Source organism: Propithecus coquereli, unplaced genomic scaffold (genome assembly GCF_000956105.1).
Source record: "Propithecus coquereli isolate 6110/MARCELLA unplaced genomic scaffold, Pcoq_1.0 Scaffold461, whole genome shotgun sequence".
Classification (NCBI taxonomy): Eukaryota; Metazoa; Chordata; class Mammalia; order Primates; family Indriidae; genus Propithecus; species Propithecus coquereli.
In genome coordinates this window covers 1,342,080-1,367,294 of record NW_012150408.1, presented here as the reverse complement: position 1 = coordinate 1,367,294, position 25,215 = coordinate 1,342,080, and the positions used below count along the sequence as shown (strand labels likewise).

General features: G+C 54.1%; 2 protein-coding genes across 6 annotated transcripts in view; one reads left to right on the top strand and one right to left on the bottom strand.

The window, feature by feature from the left end:
- Positions 1-3,773, top strand: part of ATG7 (autophagy related 7) — a 245,173-nt gene extending 241,400 nt beyond the window's left edge. For all 4 annotated transcript variants that reach the window (XM_012655167.1, XM_012655163.1, XM_012655164.1 and 1 more), the window contains one exon: positions 3,500-3,773. In XM_012655167.1, the coding sequence (XP_012510621.1) occupies positions 3,500-3,532 (33 nt within the window). In that variant the 3' untranslated portion in view covers positions 3,533-3,773. The remainder of the gene's footprint in view (positions 1-3,499) is intronic.
- Positions 3,774-4,950: 1,177 nt separating this feature from the next.
- Positions 4,951-25,215, bottom strand: part of VGLL4 (vestigial-like family member 4) — a 158,118-nt gene continuing 137,853 nt past the window's right edge. For both annotated transcript variants that reach the window (XM_012655161.1, XM_012655160.1), the window contains 3 exons: positions 13,526-13,748; positions 8,118-8,241; positions 4,951-7,711 (listed from right to left, as the gene is read on the bottom strand). In XM_012655161.1, coding sequence (XP_012510615.1) covers positions 7,440-7,711; positions 8,118-8,241; positions 13,526-13,748 — 619 coding nt within the window. In that variant the 3' untranslated portion in view covers positions 4,951-7,439. The remainder of the gene's footprint in view (positions 7,712-8,117; positions 8,242-13,525; positions 13,749-25,215) is intronic.

Genomic DNA, 25,215 nt, shown 5'->3' with positions numbered 1-25,215 from the left:
GGAAGAATAGGCTCCACATGTACTCGCCATCAAATTGGCACTAACTGATCAACACTATGGTGCTCACACGGCAGTAATATTCTCCAGGGTTTAGGAGGTTGAGGGGGTAAACTCACAACTAATGGACGCAGTGAGCATTGTAGAGGGGAAGGGCACGCCTCTAATCCTCGCTTGGGTGAGGCAAAATCATAAAATGTAACCAAAATGTTTGTACCCTCATCTTGAAATAAAAAAAAATAAAAACAAAGAATACAAAAAAAATAGAAAAAGAAATTCCACTTCTCCCTGTCACTCCATCTTTGAAGACAGGCCCGGTGTGTGCTCAGTTTATGATTGCTAAGGTTCCTAGGAAGTTTCCATTATTAATCTTGTTAATTACTCCTCTCTTTTCTCTCCCTGGTTCTGGGCTTGTCTCCTTTTCTGCCTCTCCAAGCTAAGACTGAAACAATAAAAAAGTTTTATTACATATAAAACTGCTTTGGTAAGTGCTACCATTTGCTGATAATAAAAAGAATTTTTTGAATGCTGTAAAAAAAAAAAAAAAAAAAAAATGAGATTCTGTTAAATTTATAAATTCACTTTGGAAAAGCTAGAATTTTTTTGCTGTGGAATTGACCTATGCACAAAAACAAGGAGTGTTCTCCATTTGCCCAAGTTTACTTTTATGTCTCTCTAAGTTAGATTCTTGGGAAGACTTTTGCAGGACTGTTCTGGAGGTTTGTTTCATGTATATTTTGTACATTTAATGTTAGGTTTACGCTGTAGCATTTAACTTTTTCATTATTCTTATAATGGGTTCTTCTCTTTCATTCTGTTTTTGAACTGAATGCTGTTTTCACTGTATATGGGGGCAGCCTGTAATTTGTTGTCAATTTTCCATCATGCTATCTTACTGAATACTCTTTTTCATTTGTATTCATCTTAGCATTTATTTTCTTGGGTTTTCTAGGTGTAGCTTGATGTTATCTGAAAAAAATGATCATTTATCTCTTCCTTAAGGGATGAACATTTTTAAAGATGTGTATTACATGTTGCCAAATCTCCTCTTTGAAAAAATATGGTACCAATTTATACTCCTCCTGTGGCAGTGTCTCGCCATACCCTTGCCAGCACCGGAGTATTAACATGTAAAAAGATCTTTGCCAATTTTCTACAACCCTCATTCATTACGAGGACATTCACTGCACCCCTTCTCTGTGCCAGGCGCTGTGCTGAGGCCACAGCAGGGAGCCCACAGATCTGAGCCACCCTCTGGGAGTCCATGTTCCAGAAGGAGATGAGGCTTGTTTCTTGAGGTTTAAAATGAAGACTGCTGCTGCCCTCTGAGCCCAACTGATGGGAAAAGGCCAGGCTGCCCTAGTGGAGAGCCCGTCCCTGGCCCAGGGACTCCTGGAAAATCCCGAGAGGTTATGTAAAAGCCATCGCCCTCACCCCCTCTGTAGAGCCATGTCACGATAAGCCCTTCAGGTGTCTTGCGGGATCCCCTGCACAGGCCAGGCAGTGCCAGCAGCAGCCCTACTAGATTGGCTGAATCTGTCCAGGAGCAAGGGCCAGCCAGGTGCCCTCCTGGACCAGTCCCAGGCCACCCAGGCAGGTTTGGGGCTGAGCACTGAGGAGCCCCTGCCCCATGCCTGAGCTCTGATAAAATGGATAGATGCTCCCTGGAGGCTCCTACTTTCCCTTAAAGCCCAAGCCCAGTCCCTGGAGACCCCTTGTGAATCACCCCCTGCCCATTTGCAGAGGGCACTCATTGGCAGCAACCCTGTCCTGCCCGGGCTGGCACCCTCCAACCCCCACCCCAAGAGGCTGGGTGGGAGGTCACAGAGGGCTCCACCCAGGAGGCTCACCCACCTCATTCTCCTTCCTTTTGGCCCAGTGCCCTCTGACCTCGGCCCCTCCTCCTCATACCCATGCTTCCAGCAGCTTGCTTGCTGTGTGATCCCGGGCAAGTTGCCTTGCCTCTCTGGGCTTTTTCCCTTCTGCACCTCACAGGTATTTGTGAGGCGTGAAAAGAGGGAGTATTCACAGCAGGTCTGCACAGCGTGTGGCACAGAGAAGACTCCAGGAACATGTGTTCATTGAACAAGAGAGTGAAACAATAGATGGATTGTGCTCTCAAACCTTCCAGTGGCTTGGTTTCCATTCAGACCATCAGAACCCAAAGATCAGATCCAGGGGCTTCTAAATGCAGCCTTTGTTGGAAATGCAGCCACCCCACCCTATGTCACTGAATCCCACGCTCGGGGCATTTCTAGTGTGCCCAGGAAGAGCTTGGTGGGGAGCTGGGCCCAGAGAAAGGGCATTTGGGTCCTGGACCCCAGCCCTGCTTGTGCCGGCATTGGGATCTCTTCGCAATCCCCTCCTGAGGTCCTCAGACAGCCAGGCCTTCGTAGAGATGGAGGGGCGGCAAGAGGGACGCCCACCACCACCCTCACCCCAGGCAGCTGGGTCCGAACGAGAGGAAATTTCCTTCTCTCTGTATTTATTTTCTATATCCTTGACTTTGAAAGCCAAGCTGGTGTTGATATTTACCTTGGCCGGGCCTCCCGTGTCCCCAGGCCTGCCTCATGTAAACACACTGTTCCTTCTCTCTGCTCTGCTAGAGGTGGCCTTTTGCAACCGATTCTAGGAATTTGTAAGGCTGAAGGCACAGGTTCAGGGACCAGCCCTCCAGGGAGCCCAGGGTGCAAGGGGCCCTGGGACCTGCCATGCTGGCGGCTCCCTCTCCAGGGGCTCATGCCAAGGGCCACAGGAATGAGCCAGGGCAGGGCAGGGGCCTCTCCCACACGATGCCTTGCTGCTCCTCACGGCCATGCTGCGGGCGGCCCTGCTCTCCCGTGCTCACACGGAGGGTCAGACTCACAGGACACAGGTCGAGGGGCCCAGGCAGGATCTGGCTGTCTCCACTATCCTGCCCCAGGCCACCCCTGGGGCTGGCAGGAAAGGGCTTGCTCTTGAGTGACAGCCAGTTCTCCAGCGTGAGTCTGGGAGCATCAGCAACTGGACTGCAATTCGGAGCGGACGGTGGAGTGGGTGGTAGGTGCACACGCCAGGGAGGCCCTGCCCTCATGGAGGTGGCCTCCTGGAGGGCAGGTGTGCAGCAGGGAGGACACGATCAGATACAGAGGATCCGGGGTGGTGTTGAGAGCCGCAGAGCCAGGGTGACAGCCCTGGCTGGGCCAGGAGCCCCCAAGGCGGGCGTGAGAGGTGAGGAGGCGGCAGCCCCCCACCCGCACCCCCAGCCCTTGGCTTTCTGACCGCTGAGGTCTTGGGCAGGTGAAGTAACTTCTGTGAGGTTTGGTGTACGAGGTTACGTTTGTACGAGGACTAGAAGGCAGCCCATCGGCCACGCGGGAGCCATGGATGAGGCTCGTGGGCAGCGCCGCCTCACTCTGCACACGGAGCTGTTGTCCCGCCGCTGCGCCTGCAGCTGCTGAGTTTTGAAACCCCCTCAGGCAATGGCACAGCTCAGCTGAATCTCTCCCCCTTCTCCATGCAGATCTGGGACATGAGCGACGATGAGACCGTCTGAGACAGCCCTCGAGTGGGGCAGACCCCTCTCCGGCCACCTGCTGAGGAGCGCTCAGTCCCCCCTGGAGCAAGACTGGTGATGCTGGGCCTGCGCCCTCCGACCTGTCTGGTCCCTCCTCTCCATGCCTGGAGGACTGGAACCCCCTCCGCTGCCCAGGAGCCTCCAGTGTTCTCCATGTCGTGATTCCTGATCCTGCCAGTTCTGAGCTGAATAATAACCTTGGCTTTGGCCTTGCCAGTGATCTGGGACTTGGTTCCCTCCATATGCGGTTCTGTTTTTCTTGTCACAATTATTTGATGATCCAACTCCCAGGCTCCTTTCCCCTTGACCCCGAGGGCGTGGCAGTGAGGACGGGGAGCTGTTGGCCCAATGCGGACCAAATGGGGAAAAAATGAGAAACCAGCTTCTGCCCGGAGCCACTGTGGGGAGGCAGTGCCCGGGCCCCAGGCTGTGGTGCTGGCCCCACTGGGGGCTCCGCCCACCCTGGTCTCCCCTCCCCCGTGGGGCCCTGGTAGAGGGAAGGAGACCTGAGCTGCTGCAGACTGAAGGGACCACACTCATCCCAGTGACCCCAGCACTCCAAGGACAGAGCCAGCTGCCCACCTCCTGGCCTGTCCTCAGCTGTGGACATAGCCAGGCCTGCCTGCTCCGGGGGAGGACAGGAGGCTCGGCTGCTGCCCTGAGCTGCTGGAAGGGCCCAGTAGCAGGTCTCAGGCCAGGTCCTGGCAGCTGCCCAGGTGTGAGGCTCCTCCCTGCCCTTGTGGGCACTCAAGGCCCAGACAGGGCTGAGCTGCCTGCCTGCTCCACTCTAGGGGCCGCCTCGCTGGTGGCTTGGAGGCCCTGACTCTAAGGTAGGGTGGCTGTCCTTGTGTGTCTGCCTCAGCCTGTAGCCAGGTGGCTGAGGGGTCCCAGCGCTCAGCCACACGTCACTCAGGCCGGGGCCGGTGTGCCTCTTCCTTCTGGGCTTGTGCATCTGTGCGGCCCACGGAGCTGGGCGTGGATACCCAGGAGAGGGCACATCCTTAGCGTCTGTGACCACCCTGCCCCGTGTGTAAGATGTCACTGTCCCTGCAGTGGCCTAGGAGCCAGAGGCACCCTTTCCACACTTCTTTTATTCTATTCCTATGGCTTTAAATTTTGTTGTAGGCCCAGAACCAAAGTCAAAATTGAGTCTGGGGCTGACTCTTACAACAGCAGGATTTCTGTCGGGTAGATTTTAAATGACGCTTCTCCTAAAGCAGAAAGTGGAAAATTAAAATTACTCTTTCCAGCTCATGTGGGGCTTGGACCGGCGGCCACACACAGGTGCAGCGCCACCAAATGCACCCCCAGCCCCAGGGCCTCGCAGCTAAGCCCCGGGGGCCGCTGCCCACCCAGCCCGGCGCTCCCTCCAGGACAGAAGAGCCGCACGCAGCCTGTGGTTTAAGAGCACTTTATTATTGTTCTTAAGGCTACTTTTAAGTACAAAAAAAAGATGGCCTGCCAAACCTTTTTTTTCTTCTTCCAGGAAAAACAGGCCACAGAGAATGGTATATTACAGATTTACAAACACGGAGAGAAGGGTCAGAACGCGCTGCAGATGGCTCAGCTCTGGGAAGGACGTCTCGGAGCCCCTTCTAGCGCAGGGAGGGTGCTCGTGCTCAGGGACAGGTTTGGTTTTCTGCTGCCCGAGGCCCCTCCAGGGTACTGCCCATCCCAGATAGGTCAGTGCACCAAGGGCCCTGCCGTCGGCACCGCCGACCCTCCCAGCGCGACCACCTTGCTCGCTGACAAAGAGAACGGTCCCAGGAGCGCTCTCCTCCTCGCTGGTCAGCAGCGGGTCGTTTTCCTGTTAGGACGCTCAGTAGCCTGTAGCAATAACAAACTAGTGGCTATTAATGCAGATGCAGTGTTCTCATAGAATAACTGTGTTCCTGCACTTTTACAGACACATCTACAACAAAAAAAAAGATCAACTTTTTTTTCCAAACAACAAAAAAATATGAATGATTACAATAGGAAAGGGAAAAATTAAATAGCTACATATCATTAACAAATTAATTGTTCTTCAAAAAATACCTACAAATTTCTCTGTACATTCTTTACGCACAGCGTAATGATGGTCTTAAAGTTACCTATATAAAAAAAGTGTTCTCAACGATTTTTCCTACAGAAAATACAGGGGCCTGAATGCCAAAGCTTGGAAGCCCAGTAACGTGGGAGTGAAATGTGTGCAGGGGCAAGAGGAAAAGGGCTTTTCTTCCACTTTTGGAAAGGCCTGCAGCCACGTGACTGCACAAGCGCTGATCCTCTGACCTCTCCGCTTGGTGCCAATTCCCAAAATTCAACAGCTACGCTGGACTTTTCTCATGCTGAAACCAGCCTCGAGGGCTCCTGTGGTTTCTGCAAGCCCATCAGACCTCCCACGGGATGTGGCCATGCCCACGTCACCTGGTCAGGTGCCTCGTGGCAAGCCCTCTGGTGGGCCAGGCTGTGTGCAGACACTGGAGGGGCAGGGGACAGAAATGCTCATCGACCGAGACAGCAGCTGTGGACTGCCACTGTCTGTCTGTCATGCTTGCTGCTCCACCTAATTTCTAATTAGTAGCTATTAATATAGCAAACGATAAATGCAGTAATAACTGTATAAAGTCATAGGAATGTATACTGCCTTGGCCCCAGCGTACGAGGAAGCAAACAAAATACCATATCACAGATTGTCAGGAATCTGCTGTTCAGCTAGAGAGTTCAAAGGAGCAGTTTCTGCATCGAGGGAAGCTGGAAGACACAAACCCCACCTCCCCCGGGAGCCTGTACAAAGCAGACAGGGACACAAAAAATAAATGCCGTCAGCCTGCGGCAACAACTCCAGCATCCGCGCTGAGGCAGGCTGACTGCTCACCTGCTCCCTGCAAGGGCCTGCCAGGAGCTGGCTGTCCCCCGCATCCTTGTGAGTAAAGTGAATATCAAATACACATCTTAGAGTACAACTGTACCAGCAGTAAGTATATCTAGGACTGTAACTGACAAAAATAAACTAATTCTGAAAAGAAGATAGTAAGTATTAAGGTTTTTGTTTACTGTCTATACAATTAATAGAAACCAGCTATTTTTTCTCCATTAAAACATGCATCATGTTTAAAGCACTATGGAATCCTCCAACCTCAGCTCTAGTCTAACAAACTGCAGTGTTCAGGGAAGGTAAAATGCCCGTGATTGGTAGAGTCTGCAGTCCAGTTGCAAGCACCTGAAATCTAGAGAAAGACCTATAACCTGTATGAGACTTCCCCTTCCAAAGCTGTTTTGTCTAAATTTAAAAACAACAAGAACAACAAACACAAATGGTCAGAAATGTCATCCTTAAATCCTTTGTTTTTCAGCAGTTTGCCCTCAGAGTACTAGCATCACACTTAAAGTTGTCAGGCAACTCTAGTCCTCCTCCTATAGTGCAAATCAGACAGGACAGTTCTCTTCAAGTATACACACGCACACACGACCGAACCAAACACGCCATGGAAGCTGAGCCACACACACCCCGGTCTCGAGAAGCAAATGGAAAAGCACAAAGCGTCTGGGTCACCAATGTCGTCATGGCTTGTGGCTGAGAAAGCACGCCGTGGAGTCCTGGCCCCGTCAGGGCGGCAGACCTGCATCAGAGGTTTCTTTGGTAACTGAGGCAGGAAGTAAGGATGCTACATTAGACAGATGTTCCACACGTAGTTCCTGCTGTCGTGTTTGAGGGCCCCCTTGTACAAATACCAAGCAAGTACAAAAACAGAACAGAACGAAAATCCCAACAACATGGTTTTTGCGAACAAACCATCCCTTCCCTTCCCCCCGCCCCACCCCCATGACTCTTTTCTGTTTTAAGCGGACTGTTCGAAGCTCAGGCAAACCATGCAGATCCTGTGCCGCTGGAGGGGCTCCTTCAGGAGACCACGGAGGGGGAGTGGCTGTGGCTGACCATGTGGGCAGAGGGGCTGGCGGGCTGGCCCCTGCGCGAGGCTGATTCGGGGCTGCTGGATGCTCCGTCCTTGGCCGCTTTGATCTGAAGCCACGTGTCGCCCAGAGCTTTGGCAAAGTGGTCGTCCACGGAGCCCGTGATGGACACAGAGTTGGGGGCCGGCTCGGGTTCCTTGTAGTTCTTGCCCAGGCTCCTGCGGAAATGCTCCTCCACCACGGGGTCACAGGCGGCGGCGGCTGCAGGCAAGCAGGACAGTGGTCAAAGCACAGGCGGCTGCAGACGCAGCACCCTCCCTCAGGGGCTGTGGCGGTGCAGGTCTGGGGAGGGGCCACCTCCCCCTCAGCTGGGCGACTTGGGCAGGTCCCTCTGAGCCTGTAAAACGGTGACCTGCCTACTGCACTGGGCCAAGGTCTGGGTGCAGAGAGCACGTGGCACTGAGTTTAAACAGGACCTACTGTCTCCCGTGACCAGACCGTGAGGTCCTGGGGTGAGGCAGCACGTTTCTCAAGCCCTTCCTGCGCAAGCCGTGCACAACGCTTTGTGTGCACTGCACGTGCTCAAAATATACTCTTCGACCTCCACAATAAATAAGCTCCAGGGCGAAGGGCTGCAGCTGGGCCTGGGGCAGCCCCAGACACTCACCACTTGGTGGCCTCCGGTAGCTGGCGGGCCCGGGCGCGGCGCAGCCGCTGTGCGCGACGGGGCAGTGCGAGAGGTTGCAGTTGCGGGCCCCGGCCGAGGCGCAGGTGATCACCGAGGGCCGGTTCTGTGGGGGAACAGGGGGTTGTCAGTGTGTGGGGACCTGGCCTGGAACCTGCACCCCCTGCAGGCCCCCCCAGCCACCTCCGGGCGCTGTCCTGGAGCCCTTCCTGAGCAAAGGAGTCACGGTCAAGCTCTCTGCCGCCTTCTGCACCAACCCTGGGGTCCAGCTGCTAAACACAGCCCATCTGCGAGTGAGCGAGACCCCAGGGTCCACTCCCCTTGGTCATGGCTGTTGGGATGAGTGAGGGACAAGGGACAGAGGCTAAGCTGTTGAGAGCTGGTCTGTCCCACCTCTCAGATCTGAATTTAGACAACTTGGGAGCTGGGAAACATCGAGTAGATGGCAGAGGGTTGCAGGAGGGACCACAGCTCCTCCCATTAAGGTCCCCAGGGCCCTTCTCATCACATTCCACTATGCCGCGGGGGTTCTCGTAGCCACCCCAGAACGCTTCCAATATACTTGAGGTTTTTGCTTAAGCCAGCTCTGGATGGCTTCTGCCATGACCACATAAACCACGATGGAGACGGAAACAGACCTAAGCGCATGCGCTGCGTACGTGCCGCCCCTGGCGCCGTCTGCCCTGCCTGCGCACGCTGCGCTCTCTCGTCCCCACACCCCGCGTCATTGGCCTGGCGGGCCCCTCTGTGAGGCCTGTCATGACTGCCACCACCTCTTCCCTTTTCAACCTGCTCCCCCCACCCCACCAAGACTCAGCAAAGAAATCAGTCCTTGTAGGTGCTCCCGGGAAATGTCGGCGCCCCCCAGACCATGCACACTTCAGAGCCGGGACCAGGTATGTCTGGACTGTTCCCCCCGCCCCGCCCCCGGCCCTGATGCAGAATCTAGGATGAAAAATATTTGTGAACTAAACTGAACTTCCTCAGGTCACCACCGGGAAAGGCACCTCCTGCTGTCCTCGAGGAAGTTGGAGGGCTCTGAGGAGCTAGCTGAAGGTCACCCCGAAGGTACCGACGACGACAGCAACACCAACCAAGCAAAGCGGGGGCTTGTCCTCCCTGCCTTTCTTTAAAGATCAGGAGCTACTACGAAGATACAAAAGGCCTGCACACCAGACCTCCTCATGATGAGAAATGAACAGGAATGACAACAACAGGTTCTAGGATAAAAATCTGTATCTGTAAGGATTGAACTGGAATTAAAATAAGGGCCGTGCTTGGGTCTAACAAGAAATGACACATCCACAGATGTGGCTTAGCAGTAGCCACACAAACAGTCTGGGGTTTTGTTAATAGCTCAACACACCAGCAGTGGAGACGGGGTCACTGAAGGGTGTATGAGCCTTCACGGTGCAGACGACAAGGGCGCTGAGCCCACTCCCCTCTCTGAGGGATGTGTCCTCAACTCACGAAGGTGGGGCTGAGGCAGCCACGTTCAGGAAGCGTGACTGTGCCCCCTGGCCAGGCTGGAAATCCAACCCAGGCTCAGCCAGCCAGCTGCTGCACCACGCTCAGGTTCAAGCTGGCCATGGCCGTCAGGAGCAGATCCTGGGAGCTGTGGGACAGCCACACCGGGCTGGTCATGCGGGTCGAGGGCAGAGAGAAGAGGATGCAGAGAGGCGGTCACACGCAGAGCTGAGGGAGGAAGGAGGGTCCTGCCCTCGTCCAGCTCTCCAAGGCAAGGCCCTTCCTGAGCCTGGCTGTACCCATGACCTTGGGCTCTGGGAGACGCCCCAGGGTCCTCCCAACAAAACTCCCTTTCTTTTGTGCTTAAGCTGGCTCAAGTTGGTTTCCGTTCCTCACAACCAGAGTCCTGACCGACACAAACGTTGAAAAGTGGGGACACGTCTGGAATGCAGGGGAGATCGAGGAAGATGAGGAAATGGAAGCTTAGGCTGAAGAATAAATAAGCTTCATGTCCAGCCTCCTTTCGGCCACTTCACGACAGACTGCGCCTCTCTCAGGTGGGGACCAGGGGGTGGGGCAACCCACTGGTACTGCGTCATCTTTAGGTCACCTCCAGACCTGAGATGAAGTGAACTGCCCTCGACTCACCTCCTTCGGACGTGCAGATGTCCAGTGCCTGGGGCATCCCCTCCTCCCCGCCCAGCCCAGGACACAGGGTGGCCTGTGAGCGCTCCCGACACACTCAACCACCCCGGTGCCTGAGCTGGAGTCCAGCACCTCCCTGCCTCTGGCTGAGTGCGAGCGGGGACCTGGTGCCACTGTCCCCGCAGAGCAGGCCCCGGGATCCTAGACGGTGAGTGCTTACCAGATCACAGGGGCCCACACACCCCTCAACACCCTCATTTCCCAGATGGGGAAGGTGAAGGCCAGAAACAAGTTACCCACCAGGATGAGCCTTCGTCACTCACAACCCACTGACCCGGCCCCACGCACCCCTGCACTGTGCAGCCAACGCCAATATGGAAACAGTCCCGAGGCTCACTGTCCTTCGGGTGTTTAACGCTCAATCTTCTCCCTTCTCTCGCAGTTGCGGCTGCCCTCCGGGCCACCCCCTTGCTAGCTTTGTGCCTTTCTTGGGAGTGCCGCATGCCCTCCTCCAAGCTTCCGTCACAGAACACCTTCCGCAGCCTCTCTGGGAACTTTCCTGTCCCAGTTCCCAGAGATCTGAGTCACGTCTTCTGCCACACGGAAGGCTTCCGCCGCGTCCGCCCCGCAGGGCTGCAGCACAGCCTGTCCTGCCCGCCACTGACACAGCTTTCGCTGTCGCTCCAGGAAGCACCCTCCCCACGCCGTTTCCCTCGCTCTGGGCCGCGGGATGACACAATGGAAGAAAACTCTCGGGGACGGGTGGGAGCCTCAGAGCTGCTGGAGAGCAGGGGCCGTGCGGCTGGCCTTCGTGTCCTCAGCACAGGACCTAAGCAGCTGGGGTCGTAGCGTGCAGTCTAGGCCGCGCCACCTGCCCTGGGAGGGGCTGGATGAATGGCACCCAGCGGGCGGAGCACACGCTGACAGCAGGCACAGTGAGGCAAGCAGCCTTGAGAACCCTCGCCGCCCGCCAGTGACAGCTCAGGTGGTGGCCACGTGCCGGGGAAAGCTGGTGGCTTGGATCTGGCCATGGTCAGTGGCCTTGTCCTCAGTCCTGCCAGGAATCCCGTAAGAACACAGGCGGGGAGTCCAGGTTCTCACTAGGAAAGCTCCACCGCTCCCGGCAAGCACGGCAGGCCGAGGAGATGCTCTCGCCGCGTGTTGCTGGGCAGCCAGGCCGCCCAGGGCGGGGTGGAGGAAGACCATGGCGAGGAGAGCCAGCTCTCTGTCCAGCAGTGCAGTTTCTGCAAAGCAACTGTGACCAAAACCAACCAGAAGATTCTCAAGAGCCTGGCAGAGTCAAGTGAATTGGTCACCCAAGAAAACACCGAGCTTCCTAGAGGCCTGGGAGGGGCGGGGCCCACAGAGGACCCACCCCGACCTTGTGGGCTTGTGACCAAATTTCCGAGTTGAGTCCTGGCCCACACCCCTCCCTGAGGGACTTCTTGCTGGCAGTGGCAATAGCCAGAGCGCTGAATTCCCTATACCCTAGAAATAATTCCTTTTATGCTTCAGTCAGTCAAAACTGGGTTCTTCTGCTTGCACGTTTTAGGCCTGGCTGACGTGTCGCGGTAACGCCTGTGGAACTTCACAGAGCAGGTCACCTGCCCTCCCCCGGGCAGAGCGAGCCAGTCTCCGGGGGTCCCACTGCCCACACGCCTGTGCCTGGCCTGCTGCCCGAGCGCGTCATCCTCTCCTCGCTCGTCCGTCCCGACCACACGGCTAAGCCGCGGCTCTGCCTCCTCGGGGCCTCGCGATTCGGCGCTGGTCAATGCCGACAAAGGGGGGTCCGCGAGCCTCGTCCCGGGTATCGGAACAGGTCAGTGGCTGTCTACTGCTAGGCTTGTAGTTGAACGACAGTTCAGCTATCTGATTAGCCGTCTCTCCTCCAGACCGGCACTGCAAGTGCACCAAGGACGATGACAGCACCTGCTCTGGCAGGCTCCCTGCAGAGTAAGCGGATGAACGCAACAATCAAGACTGCGATGTGAGGCTCCAGGGTAGGGTGGGCAACTGTTCATCATCTTTACTGGGAGCCCCGAGCACCAGAACAGCCTCTCCCAGGCTGCGCCACGAGCAGTTCTCACGGACCAGCTCAGAGGTGGACACCAGGCAGCACGGGCTGTGCCAGGGCTCAGCTGGGCAAGACAGAGCCACTGTCTGCCCTGGATGGCTGTCAGACGAGCGCCTCAGAGGAAGCGGGGAGCGCTGCAAGGACACAGCAGGCTCTTGCCGCTGAATGCCGGGCCTGGAAGCCGAGCCGCCCTCCGCTGCACAGGCATCTCCTCGGGGCCTGTTATTAGGTCACAGGCTCATGCAGTGAGTCCAAACCTTCTCAATGCTGACGCCTTCTCTTATTATGTTTCCCTAGGAACCCTATTTATTCATTTATTCATTTGGAGGCAGGGTTTTACTCCATTGCCTGGGCTGCAGTATAGTAGCATCACTGCAGCTCACAGCAACCTCAAACTCCTCGGCTTGAGCGATCCTCCCGCCTCAGCCTCCCCAGTAGCTGGGACTACAGGCGCCACCACACCCAGCTAATGTTTCTGTTTTTAGTAGAGACAGGGTCTCACTCTTGGTCAGGTCTCCAACCCCTGGCCTCAAGCGATCCTCCCACCTTGGTCTCCCAGAGTGCTAGGATTCCAAGTGTGAACTACCTCGCTCGGCCACGAACCCTATTTTTAAAAAGATTTATTTTCTTCTACCAAACAATGTTTATTAAGTAATAATTTAATTTCCTTATTTGCCTTTAATAAGAAAAAAATCCCTACGTTCCAGTCGTAGGTTTCAGACCAGCACGAGCTCATAACCACTGTGACCACCGACTTTATGGGATCCCAGCCCCAAGCAAAGCAAAGCAACCTGACATTTAACTTCATCTGTGTGACCTTATCATGGGTAAACTCAGGATTCCCGTGAGGATTACTACACTGACCCTAAGAGAGACAGGACTGACAAGGAAGACAACAGGAACAAACACCGCATCCAGACCACCCCAGTGTAATGCCAGAAAGAAACAGCCCCAGAGACGTGGACCATCTAGCCCGAGGCCACGAGTCCTAGGCAGCGGGCTCGGGCAGGTCTGGGTGGGAACTCACGCGCAAGGCGAGGCTCCCGCTCTGCTGCTCCCCGTCCCAAGTGAGTAACTGACGCTAAGGGCAGTGCCCTCACCCCCGCCCTCGGGGTCCTCTGCTTGGGGCTCTCTGCCCAGCTTCATCCCCCAATCCCCTAGCCCCTGGACCCACTCTCTGCCACGCCGCTGGACAAAGGCGTACCTGCTGCCGCTCCCCTGGGGTCAGCGTGGGCGAGAGGCCAGCCGGCCTGCTGGCGTCCAGGCTGCTCTTGGTCAGTGCGAGGGGCTGCTCCATGCTGAGGCTGGGCAGGGATGTGTACAGGTGGCTGCCATGCAGGCCCATGGTGGGGGCCACAGCGCGCTCAACGGGGCTGCGGCTCCGCTCCCGGGGGTCTTTGCGGCAGTCTCCATTAGCAGTCTTGCTCCTGAAAAAGAGGAACAAGCGTTCAGATGAGAACACCCGGCATTTTCTGAAGGGCAAGGGGACACTGACTCTGTGCTATTCACTCTACCTTGTTTATTTCGTTCAATTTTTTGCCTCGAAGCTCAAGTCACATAGCTGACCAGAGGGGCTGGCTGCTAGCCCAGGCCAGTCTGACTGTAAGGCCCCAGGTGCTGGTGAGGCACCTTCCGGCAGGGTCTGAAGTCGGTCCCGCAGGGCCCTCCAAACAGAAACGGGGCGCCCCGCTCGGCAGCATGGCCTGCGCATTGCACGCTCATGGCAAACGCCACCTGCTCAGAGCTGCAGAGCTGATGCGTGTGCTCAGGGCCAGCTTTGTTTGACAAGAACCTGCCGTTTAGACCTGCAGTACCCAACCCCCAGGCCTCCAACCGATACCAGTCCTGTCAGGGACCAGGCTGCAGAGCTCCGCCACCCACTTCCCCCTGACCCTTCGCTCCGTCTGTGGAAAAACTGTCTCCCATGAAACTTAGGAAGGGGGCGCACAGCAGGAGGCGGCGTGCCAGGGGGCGAAGCTTCATCTGTATTTACAGCCGCTCCCCATCGCTCGCATCCGCCCCCCCACCCCCTGGGTCTGTGGGAAAAGCGTCTTTCATGAAACCAGTCCCTGGTGCCAAGAAAGCTGGGGACCACTGATTTAGACAGAATGACGACGATGGTGATGATGAACCAAAGTAAATGAATGTTTCCTATGTGCCGAGTCCCAAGACTCTACAGGCATTTGCGCATTTGGTCTCCCAGGAGTACCGACAAGGAGATGCTGCAGCTGCCCTCTTGCCAGACAAGCAACCCAAGACTCAGAGCGGCGGAGTCATCGGCCCAGGCCGCCCAGGAACAAGTGGTGGCATTTGCTCTGGTACACTGTGTGCGCGGACACTCAGGCCAGTGTGCGGTTCTTCATCCAGAACGTGAGCAGGAGCAGTCTGCTTTAGGGAAGTCCATCACCAGCCTTGGCTGTGTGTTCAGCACTTGGGAGCTGCTGTGTGGAACATAGATGAGATGGCAAACACTGTCTCCATCTGACACTACCTCGTCTGAAGGCAACATTACATGCTGCATTGATCAGACAACGACCCAGCACAGGATGGGTTTAGGAGTTCACTGGTGCCTGCAGTCCCAGCTACTCGGGAGGCTGAGGCAGGAGGATCACTTGAGCCCAGGAGCTTGAGGCTGCAGTGAGCTATGACTGAGCCACTGCACTCTGTCCGGGGCAACACAGAGAAACCCTGTCTCTATTTGAAAAAAGAAAACGTTCACCCAGTAAGGCACAGCCTATAAAAGACCATAGACGCTGTTCTAGGCTCACTCTGGTCCGTTGCCCTGTTGATTCTGCCTCAGGTCTCACCCCTTAAATCCACCATGTCCTCTGCTAACAGAGCAATCTTTTTTCATAGCTAATGATCAAGTCTTTTAGAGAAAAATGTGGCGGATAATGATTTCAGTGACTTTTCTTTAAGAAATACAAATCATTCTCAGAGAATGCAAGTAGTCACCCTCTTACCTTAAGGCCGGATGACCTGTCTCGCTAGCAGAAAAGCTGGGTTTGTGCGCCATGACGCTGACAAAGAGGCCACAGCCTACCGCCGCGATTGGCTGACTGTGATCACATGTAATTTAGCACTTTATCATGCGTGCCCACACACGTGCATGTGTGTGATGGGCATGCCTTTTTAAGACTGTAGATTAACTTGCAGCTGTAAGAAGTAACATAGAGTGATCCTGTGTACCCTTTACCCCGGGTCCCCCAGGGGTGACCTTCTATATGAAACGGTACAATATCACACCCAGGATCCTGGCAACGAGACAACCCACCCACCTTATTCAGATTTCCTGTTTCACTTGTGTTCGTTTCAGAGCACACAGTGGAACGCCACTGGGATGACCAGATAAGGAAAGGCAGCGCCCTGGGTGCCCACGTGTGGACGCGCAGGATCGTGATGAGGCGGGGTGCACTCACAGCCTTCAGGGGGATGATGCGACCCAGTCAGTGAGCCACTGCGGCTCAGTGGGAGGGCACTGGACGGGCAGCAGAGAGCCCCGCGGCACGCCCTGGCTCTGCGCACCTGCCACGCCAGCCCTCAGGCAAGCCACTTGGTGAGGCTTTCTGAGCTGTGATGTGCCCGTCTACCGTGTGGTCACAAAGCCCCACCTCAGAGGGCTTCAGCTGGGGACTGACAGTGTACAAATAAAAACAACCGAGGCTGCACAGCGCAGGCGAGTAGCACCCGAATAAGCCCTGCACTTAGTTTACCGATTACAACAGGGTCATTAGCTACACAGGACACAGCATTTAGTTCACGGGTTTTCCTATTTATTCTCTGACTGACTGCTCAGAATGATTTAACGGCAATTAGAGAACAAACGTTTAGCCCAACGAGACACTCACGGAAGAACATGTCCGGCCAGTCTAGACAGCATGTTCTCCGCATGCCACGTACATCCGGCGATTTTCACAACAGCACAATGCCACCCCCGCCCCCCGCCCAAAATACTCAATACCGAAACCAGCCTGTTCGTAACAGCATCTTTCTGTGATGGTTCAGAAGACAGTCTAGGTTTCTGCCACGAATGTCTCAGGGGTCATGACCCCACACACCAACACCACGGGAGAGCAGGCGTGAGGCGGTTCCACGGAGCGCGCTTTCGGTCGGGCCGGCCTGAGACCCGCAGCTGGGTACCGACCCCCAAACACACAACCCGTCCATGCATCATCATGCGCTCAGCTCCAGAATCAGGTTTTCTTCTAAATTTGGATAAGCATAAAATTTAATTTTTAACAAGATCAAATTGCTTCCCTGACACAATCTTCTCCCCACCCCCTCGCCCTCCAAAGCGGTGTTTCCACAGGCCACGTCGTGACCTGCGCGCTCAGGAAATGGACTCGTGTGCTCCTCAGCCAGAATCTGCCTCTGCTGAATTGAGACTTCAGTTTACTCGACCCGTGTTAAGTGAGCCCCTATTTTGTGAAGGTTACAGAAAGCAAGACCCAGCCCTGCCCTCTCATGGCCTTATGACCCAGCCAGGACAGAAAGGCCTGGGTAGGGCTACCGCTCACAAGTGACCACTCAGGCACGAGGAGGGGTAGCACATGCCATAGGAAAGGACAGAGGGCTGGGGAAAGTCCAAGGACGGAGACTTCCCCCCACCGAGGGCGCACAAAAGAGCAGGCTAAAGCTCAGACAGCATCTGCTCCCACCCAAAGTCAAGGTCACCAGTACATGCAGTGTCACCAACCCCTCACACCTGACATCCAAGTGGCACTGTAATACAGGCGAAGCGCAGTCACACGCAGGAACTCGGCTGCCTCAGGATATCCAGCCCTGACTACTGAGCCGTGTCACAGGGGCCAGCGATGCCCAAAGAGGGTGGTGCGTCGTCCAAGGCTCCCAGCCGACAGGGCGGAGGGAAGATGGGCAGTGCCACACCTAAACCTGCCACCTGTGCTCCTGCAGACCTGCTGTGTGCCCACCCCACAGAGAGGAGCAGGGAGAAGGGGACTTCTGGGGACACGGACCAGAAAGACGGTCCACCGAAAACATAACGCGGCAGCGCCCTATGGATCAGAAAAAGACACTGAAAAACACGGAAAGAAAACGTCTGAAGAACCTGCTGGTTAATTTTAGTAAAATTATGTATTACTCACATCTCCAGCTCATTTTCCTGGTTCCCAGAGCTTAAAGACAAACACTGTTTTCCACGTCCCCTCCCCCCTAGTGAATCACCTCCCAGGCCCCGCTGCTTCCCAAGCATCATGTGCTCTCGGGACGCAGACCCAAACCACACGCATCCTGCCCGGGACGCAGGAGTCTGCGCTGAAAGCCAACTGCAGCCCGTCAGGGCCTGAAGGGCTCGGGGGCTCCACGCCAGGACCAGCCGGTGCCACGGAGGCTGTGCGGCCCCCTGGCCCGCCCTGGGAGCTCGTCCCCATCCTTGGGAGGGTGTGTCCACTGCCAGCTGCTTAGGAGAGAAAGCTGGAAAGGGGAGGGGAAGGAAGGGCCCATTCTACTTTCACCCAGGACAGAGTGTTCTGGGGAACAGATGCCACACGCTACTGTACCCCCTCTGAGCTGAGAAACCAAGACGGCCTACAGTGTTTGGGGAAAAGTAAACTAGATTCCAAGTGGTGAAATTATGAAAGGCCCCATCACATGAAAACAGTGAATCATTACTGTATCTATATTATGTTTGAGTCCAGTTAATAGCATTTGTGGTGAATGAAAAGGGAATTAAGGACATTTCAGAGAAAATTACAGCAGAAAAGACTTTTTTCTGGAAAAGTAGAATTTACAAAACATTTAAAATTTGGGCATCAATAGTAGTGAAATGTTTCCTCCCTCCTGTTACCTTCTCTGTCTTTTGTCGTCCTCCTCCCTACGCTAAATGTCCCAGAGCTCGAGCCCACACACACAGGAATGAACTCATCACCCGCTGCTCCCTTCTCGTGAGTAGGAGAATTCACTGCTTCCCGCGCAAGCAAGAAGGCGCTTGGGTGTGTCTCCAGGACATCCTGGTCGAGCCGCGTCACTCCTCTGTACCAGTTTTAGAAGGGAAGTGGGGGGTGGTGGCTGCAAAGCAAGGCCTGGGTACAAACGACGTGTGCGGAGGCGGTGGGAGGTGAGGCAGAGACACCCTCCTGGGTACGAAACGGCGAAGGCTTGTGTCACAGGCAGGAAAAAGTTGGGAAATACTGGCATTCAGACGGTCCCAAAGATACAGATGACCTCAACGGCAGGCATGTCCTCATCGGCAGGGACACAGGGGCAGAGACTGCCTTCGCCTGTAACTGCGCATCCAACTACCATAGCTTCCCAGCGCTTGATAATTAAGAAGAAAGCCACTAAAAGTCCAGGGACCCAAACCCGAGGGGGAATGCCATCGTGGCCAGCGAATTAAACTGCTGCCATGTCACCCCCCGTAACATTTCCCCACAAAGGTGGGGTCCCACTTTTCGCTGGTTCAGAGTTCAGAAATCAACTCCAGGAACTACACAGCATGTGGCTCATCTGCTCCACCTCTCACGTGACAGCTGTGACCTGAGGGCCTGGCGGGAGAAGCATTAGAAAGCAGTGTCCCAAAGTAGAGTGCGTCAGGAGCTGGGAGTTCCTCTAAGTAAACCACGTGTGTTGATCCTTATTATTAATATTATCTACTATCATTTATCGACTGCTACATGCCCGATCACAGGCTAGACTCTGTCTTACTAAATTCACCACAACACTGTGAAATTAGCACCATCATCCCCATTTTACAGATGGGTCAACTGAGGTTCAGCGAGGTTAAATAACTTGTCTAAGTTAACAAAACTAGTACCGTGCAAGGGTTCCAGCTTACATTTGACCGGCTCCAAACCCTTCTCTTTTTGTTTTCCTGGGAGGCAAAGACCCACGTACCAGAACTAATGAATGACATGTGCTGTCGTATTTGCTCCAGGCCTTTTCTCTCCTCTGGTGGTGACAAAAGCAGCAAGACAGGCAGCCACAGTGAGGGCCCTGCTCCAGGCCCTGCCCGGCCCACTCCTCTCTCTCCTCCCCAGGGACGCCCTCGCCATGTGTCTGTGCTTCGTCCAGCACGGCATCACGCCGTGCGTCTTGCCTTACAACCAGGCTCCCGAACACGGCCTTGGGGCTCCGCCCACGTTCTGACACGGAGACCTGGCTGGCTCATGCCATGTGCCCGCTCTGTGGTGCTCCTGTGCGTGGACACACCACGCCTCGCGCACCCGCTCCCCGACCAGCAGGTGCCCTGCAGGCTCCGCATTCTCAGTGCTCAGACCCTCGCACACGTCTCCCCGCGCATGCGCAAGCGGTCCTGACTCCCTCCCAGGTGACTGTCTGCAGGTACCACTGCTGGGCTGTCGAGCACACTGCCTTTGACTTCAGTAGAGGTGACCAAAAACCTTTACCGAGTGGCCGTCCACTGCTGACGTGCTCCCTGGTGACACTGGCCCCTGCAGCCTGTGGACTTCCACCATTGTTGGGGGGGTGGGGGCGTCTCTCCCTCTTGTTTTAATCTACATTTCCTCGGTTTCCAGGGCAGCACCATCTCTACATGTATTCATTTACTCTCTTCTGTGAATGGCCTTTGATTTCTGTAATGGGGTGAATTGTGTCCCCTGACCCCTAGTACCTGTGAAAGTGAACTTGGAAACGGCCTTCACAGAGCACAGAGAAGATGAGGTCACCATGGTGGGCCCTAACCCCCTACAACTGCGCCCTATCATGAAACACGGGAAATGGGGTAAAGTGACAGACGCGCGGAGGAGGATGAGGTGACGGCACAGGGCAAAGACGGCCACCCACAGCCCAGGAGCGCCCTGGCGAGCAGAAGTCACCACAGAGGCCTGGACAGACCCTACCCTCACAGCCCTGGAAGAAGCCAACGCTGCCGCCGTCTTGATCTTGGACTTCAGCCTCCAGGACCCAGACGCATTTCTGTCATTTTAAGCCACCAGGTTGTGGTCCTACGTTAGGGCAGCGCTAGCTAACGAGTGCGATTCCCTTTTCCTCCCGTTCCTTTACTGCTTTCTGCATCCTGAGATATTCTCCACACCCATCTTTCTTTTGCTTTATCTGTGATTAATCAAAAAACATTTTTAAAGCTTCCTCTGGACATTTAAGGAGCAGTCGCTGAGATCCACTGGAGCCCAGGTACCTGTCGTCCTGCACGCCTGTCGTCCTCAGGCATGTTTCGTCAGTGTGAGAACGACAACTCCAGCAGAGACCCGGGTGCGGGGCCAGGCAGGCCAGCGAGAAGCTGGAGGGCTGGCTGTCCCCCCACCACCTCCAGGCGTGCTTCGGGAAGCCAGGAAAACGCAGCCCCCACCTGCCCTCCACAGACGAGGGAAGACGCTTGTCAGCCAAGTTACCGTCCAAACCCTTTGGGCTCAGCGACGCTCTGGACAGAGGAAGAAAGAGTGAAGCACAGACCTCATGGCTCCTGCACTCACGGGCCCAGGATGGCAAACGTCCCCGAGAGCACGGCCAGTTGTGAGTACTGTCCCTGCTCCTGTGCCACCCTCTGCGGTGCCCACCACCTTCCCACCCTACACCGAGGGAAGGCAGGCTGGGAGGTGGCAGAGCTGGGACTCAGATCAGGCCGGCCCTTCCTCCTCTGCCATAATTGCCCGTGACAGTTTCAAAAACAGCTCCTGTCTATGGCGCTGGAGGGAAAGGCAGCACTACTGAGCAGTGTGAGAGGAAACACGTGTCCGTTGGTGCAGCTTTCTTGCTGACTCGGACTCGTCCCTGTCACTGAGTTGAGGGTTTCCATGACAGCGTTCTGGGAGCGGGAATCCTTCAATGAGCATAAGCAGCGGCTCCAGGCTCCACGGCCTCCATGCAGATCCGCCAGGTCGCGTCCTGTTCCTCGCGATGTGCGCCTGGGGTGACGCGGCCCTGTCTCCCTGTGAGAGGGACGGTGCTCCACCAGCAACGCGGTCTCTCCTGTCCTTGAGCAGTCGTGAGGGACCCTGCACACTCAGAGACCTGACTGATCTGGAGCCAGTTTACCCAGCAGCGGCCGCTTAAGTAAAGCTTCCGGGTAACGGAAATGGAAACCTTCAGAGAGAAAACTATTTTTAAAATGATTTCAGTTAGAAACCTGTCTGAAACACCCTGCCGTTTACTGTGTTCCTTTCTCAGTGACTCGGGGACGTTATCATGAACATCCTTTTCAGATGACACACAGCGAGGCTTCCAGCACAGGCCCGCCTGCCCCGCGCTAAGTAGTCTCTCGCTGCTCAGCTGCTTCGGCCCGAGTCGGCTCACTGCCGTGTTTCCGTCTCCTCCCTTCGCTCATCACGGGCTCACTCCCTGGAGTCAGCAAGCCTGCTACTGCGACAGTCCTCACCGTTCCCTTCTCCCCCCGGTGGGCCCAAAAGCCAGGTGACTGGGTTGGCCAGAATGAGGTGTGAAGTCAGAGGACGCGGGTGCCGAGGGAGTCCAGGGCCAGCCCCCGCGGCTTCCCCACGCGCAGTCCGGGACTCAGAGGCCTTACCGGCTTGGCTGAGCGAAGGGCTTCCAGACCTGCTGCCTGCAGACGCTGGGCTCTCGAAGTGCTGGCCAGGGCAGACCCACATTTCTGAGTAGCTCAGCTCCGTGTAAATGAGGCCCCAGTTTTCTTTCACTAAAACTGCACGTTTTCCGTTATTAGTGTTAGTTTTTTAGGAAAAACTAAAGTTTGAGAAACAGGTCAATTCTCAGAACATGGCTGGCAAAGCATCTCCTTCACCCCCCCGTTAGCGACCATTGCCGTGGAAGCAGGGGGTCTTCACCTGTGGGTTGGGGACCCCAGGGAGCTTAATGCAAACAGGGCAGGAATCCGTGTGTGTGCCAAGCATTGCTTACAGGTGAAACAGATCGCATGTCCCACAGATGTACACTTACAAGTTTTCAAATGAAGACATGTTGATGAGATTAATAAAAGATAAATTAATTTGAAATTCCTACCACTACTAAATTTGTTGTAGTTTTTGTCATTATGTATTCTCTCAATGAATGGTATTTTTAAAAAAATACAACCGCTATCATATTTTTGGCATTAAACAGAATCCTCGTACCAGAGAAGGGATGGAAAACATGTCTTTGCTTCTCTAACTGAGCTGCAAAATCTGAGGTGGACAAAAACCCAGGAAAGATCACCTCTCTCTGCACAGCAACAGAGGCCTCCACACGCTGGCATTTCGCTTTGCTGTGCTTCAGGGATGCTTGAGACAGCTGAGGCAGGGGCTAGAGAGGGGACACTACAGGGATCTGACCACAGAACCATCCTAGCTCTCCCAGGGCCAACCCAGACGCCCAGTTCTTGCTGCTTCGCTCCCCCCACATCAGTCCGACTCTCAGACTCACTGGCAGAGCCTCCCTTGGGCTGGAAGAGGGGCATGTAGAACCCACTGCTTTAGATGCCACCTCAGGAAGGCAGAGGATGGAGGTGGAAGCATCCACCAACCCAAGGCTAGGAGAGAAGACATGTTCCTTCCAGACACGCCTGGAGTGAAACAAACAGGAAAAGTGACTCTATGCAGTGTGGGCTGCTCAGAAGTTTCCATAAGTCAGTGTCTAGAATAGTGCCCAGCATATGACTATTTTGTGAACCAACCAACCAAAAAGCAAACACATTTTTGGGAGAAGCCAGCACCAACAGGTGTGACTAAGACAGAGGAAACTCATGACGCTGGGTGGCCTGGGGCAGCATCTGGCTCACAGGTTCCTGGAGAAATTCGAGGACAACCCCAGCGGTCACAAACCCGCCAGAAATGAATGGCCTGGGAACACCTCCGTGAGCCATCCTCTCTCCCTTCTTTCGGCTGGTCCTGTGTTATCTCCTGAAGGTTCCCTCTCGGTTTTTACTCCACATTATGCAGAAAATCACTGGGAAGTATTATAAAACTGGTTAGTGAAAAGACTGGATGCTCTGTCCTACTCAGAGGGAGAGAGCTTCACGATCAAATGGCTCAAGTAACGGGGGCAGACGCGGAACCCCAGCGCCACTTCTTGAACACTAAGAAACACTTACTTCCTCCTCAGGCCATTCACTCGACTATGAAAAGCTTCAATGTAAAGTTCTTCCTTATGACGAATGAAAGCTATCTTCCAATACTTTTCTTTGGTTCCAGGTCTCCCTTTTGGAAAAATTCAATGAATTCTATTTCCTTTTGCAGCTACTGGAAAACTGTTTCAGCGTCAGCCTCGCTATGCCTAGAATTCTCTTCACCACACAGAATACCTTAAATCACTCCAACACGCGACCCTCATCCATCCTGTCACCCATGCTGCGTGCTCTGCAACCGAACACTCATCTTGAAGGGGGTCGCCTAGGACTAGCCCTAATCGTCCAGACGCAACCTAAGGAACAGAGCACACAGGAAAAGGTTCATTCCCCTCCATTTATGGCAGCACAGTTCTGAGCTAAAAATCAGGGTATATGGCCTGGTGAGTAAGAACTGAGGCAGAACATTCAACATCAGGAATTTTCCTGGACCTGTAGGCACTAAAACTAGACTTTTAACAAAACAACCCAAGATGCCGGGAGTCACTTCCGCACCCACGTCACGGTCAGTGTGCGGCAGCCTAAAATCCTCCAGCCTTTTCTTCCCTTTAATTCAGCGTCGTGACCCGTATTGACTAAAGAACAGGTGCAGTGAGTTCCCGCACATGCATGCCTATCAAAGACAACCACATTTCCTTTCTGTGCCACTTGGTTCACAACGGTCCCCTCCACACAATCACATTCCCACCTGAATGCCAGCAGCCGTCCCACGTGTCTAGTCCTGAGGTTGGCAGTAACCAGTTCCAAATTACTTCATGGACTTCTTCATATTAGAGGATAACCTCTGATTTGACGAAATTATTTAGCACTGAACAATATTTAGGAAGCTGGTTTTCTTTTAAAGTTGCTCACCTATCCTGGCTAACCTCAGAGACTCTGCGAACAAAAAAAAAAAAAACAAAAAAACTATGCAGTTAAATTATTTTACAACTATACTAAGAAAATTTGAAGCATTGAGCTTCATTTGAAGCTTTGAAAATTTAAGCATTGAGTATATGAAGTGATTAAATATCCATCTAATAAAGGACCTTGAGGCATCTACTATATATTCTTCAAGACAGTAATAATGAAGGACCTTAAGGACCTTCCACCTGGGAGCAAACCACGTAATGTGTCAATTCTCAGCATCGCCTCTTAGCACCCAGGCAGTCCGGGCTGAACTCCATCTTTCCAAAAAGTAGGGGAAAGGGCTGGCTAAGCTTTTTGCTTTTTTTAAAAATATAGATTGCATTATAGAAATAAGATTTAAATTACTTTAAAGGAAAGATTATTGTGAAGACCCCCCAGGTGCTTAGAAAGGTTACTATTAATATATTGACAATTGATAGGCTAAGTACAAATCAATCTCTATTCTTAAAGCAGAGCTCCCAAGGGACCTGATTAAAAAAACAGTACTGACAGCCCATTTCATCTCTGAATTATAAAACTGTATTTCTTTTAAAATACTTCCCTTTTCAAATTCTGCACAGAATTCAGAACTAACTTTCCCTGAGCTGTCTACGTAGCTTCATCGTAGTATCACTGAAGTGGTATCCCCCAAACCCTTGGCTTGATGGTTCTAAAAATACCTTTGGGGAATCCAGGAGGACCATGCCCTAATACCCCAAGTGTCATGCACTCTTCCTTTCTGCGAGGGCTTCCAAAACCAAATGGCAACTGTTAATCTTAACCACTCTTTTTTTTTTTTTTCTTGAGACAGAGTCTCACTGTGTTGCCCGGGCTAGAGTGCCGTGGCGTCATCCTAGCTCACAGCAACCTCAAACTCCTGGGCTCAAGCGATCCTCCTGCCTCAGCCTCCCGAGTAGCTGGGACTACAGGCATGCGCCACCATGCCCGGCCAGTTTTTTCTATATATTTTTAGTTGTCCAATTAATTTCTTTCTATTT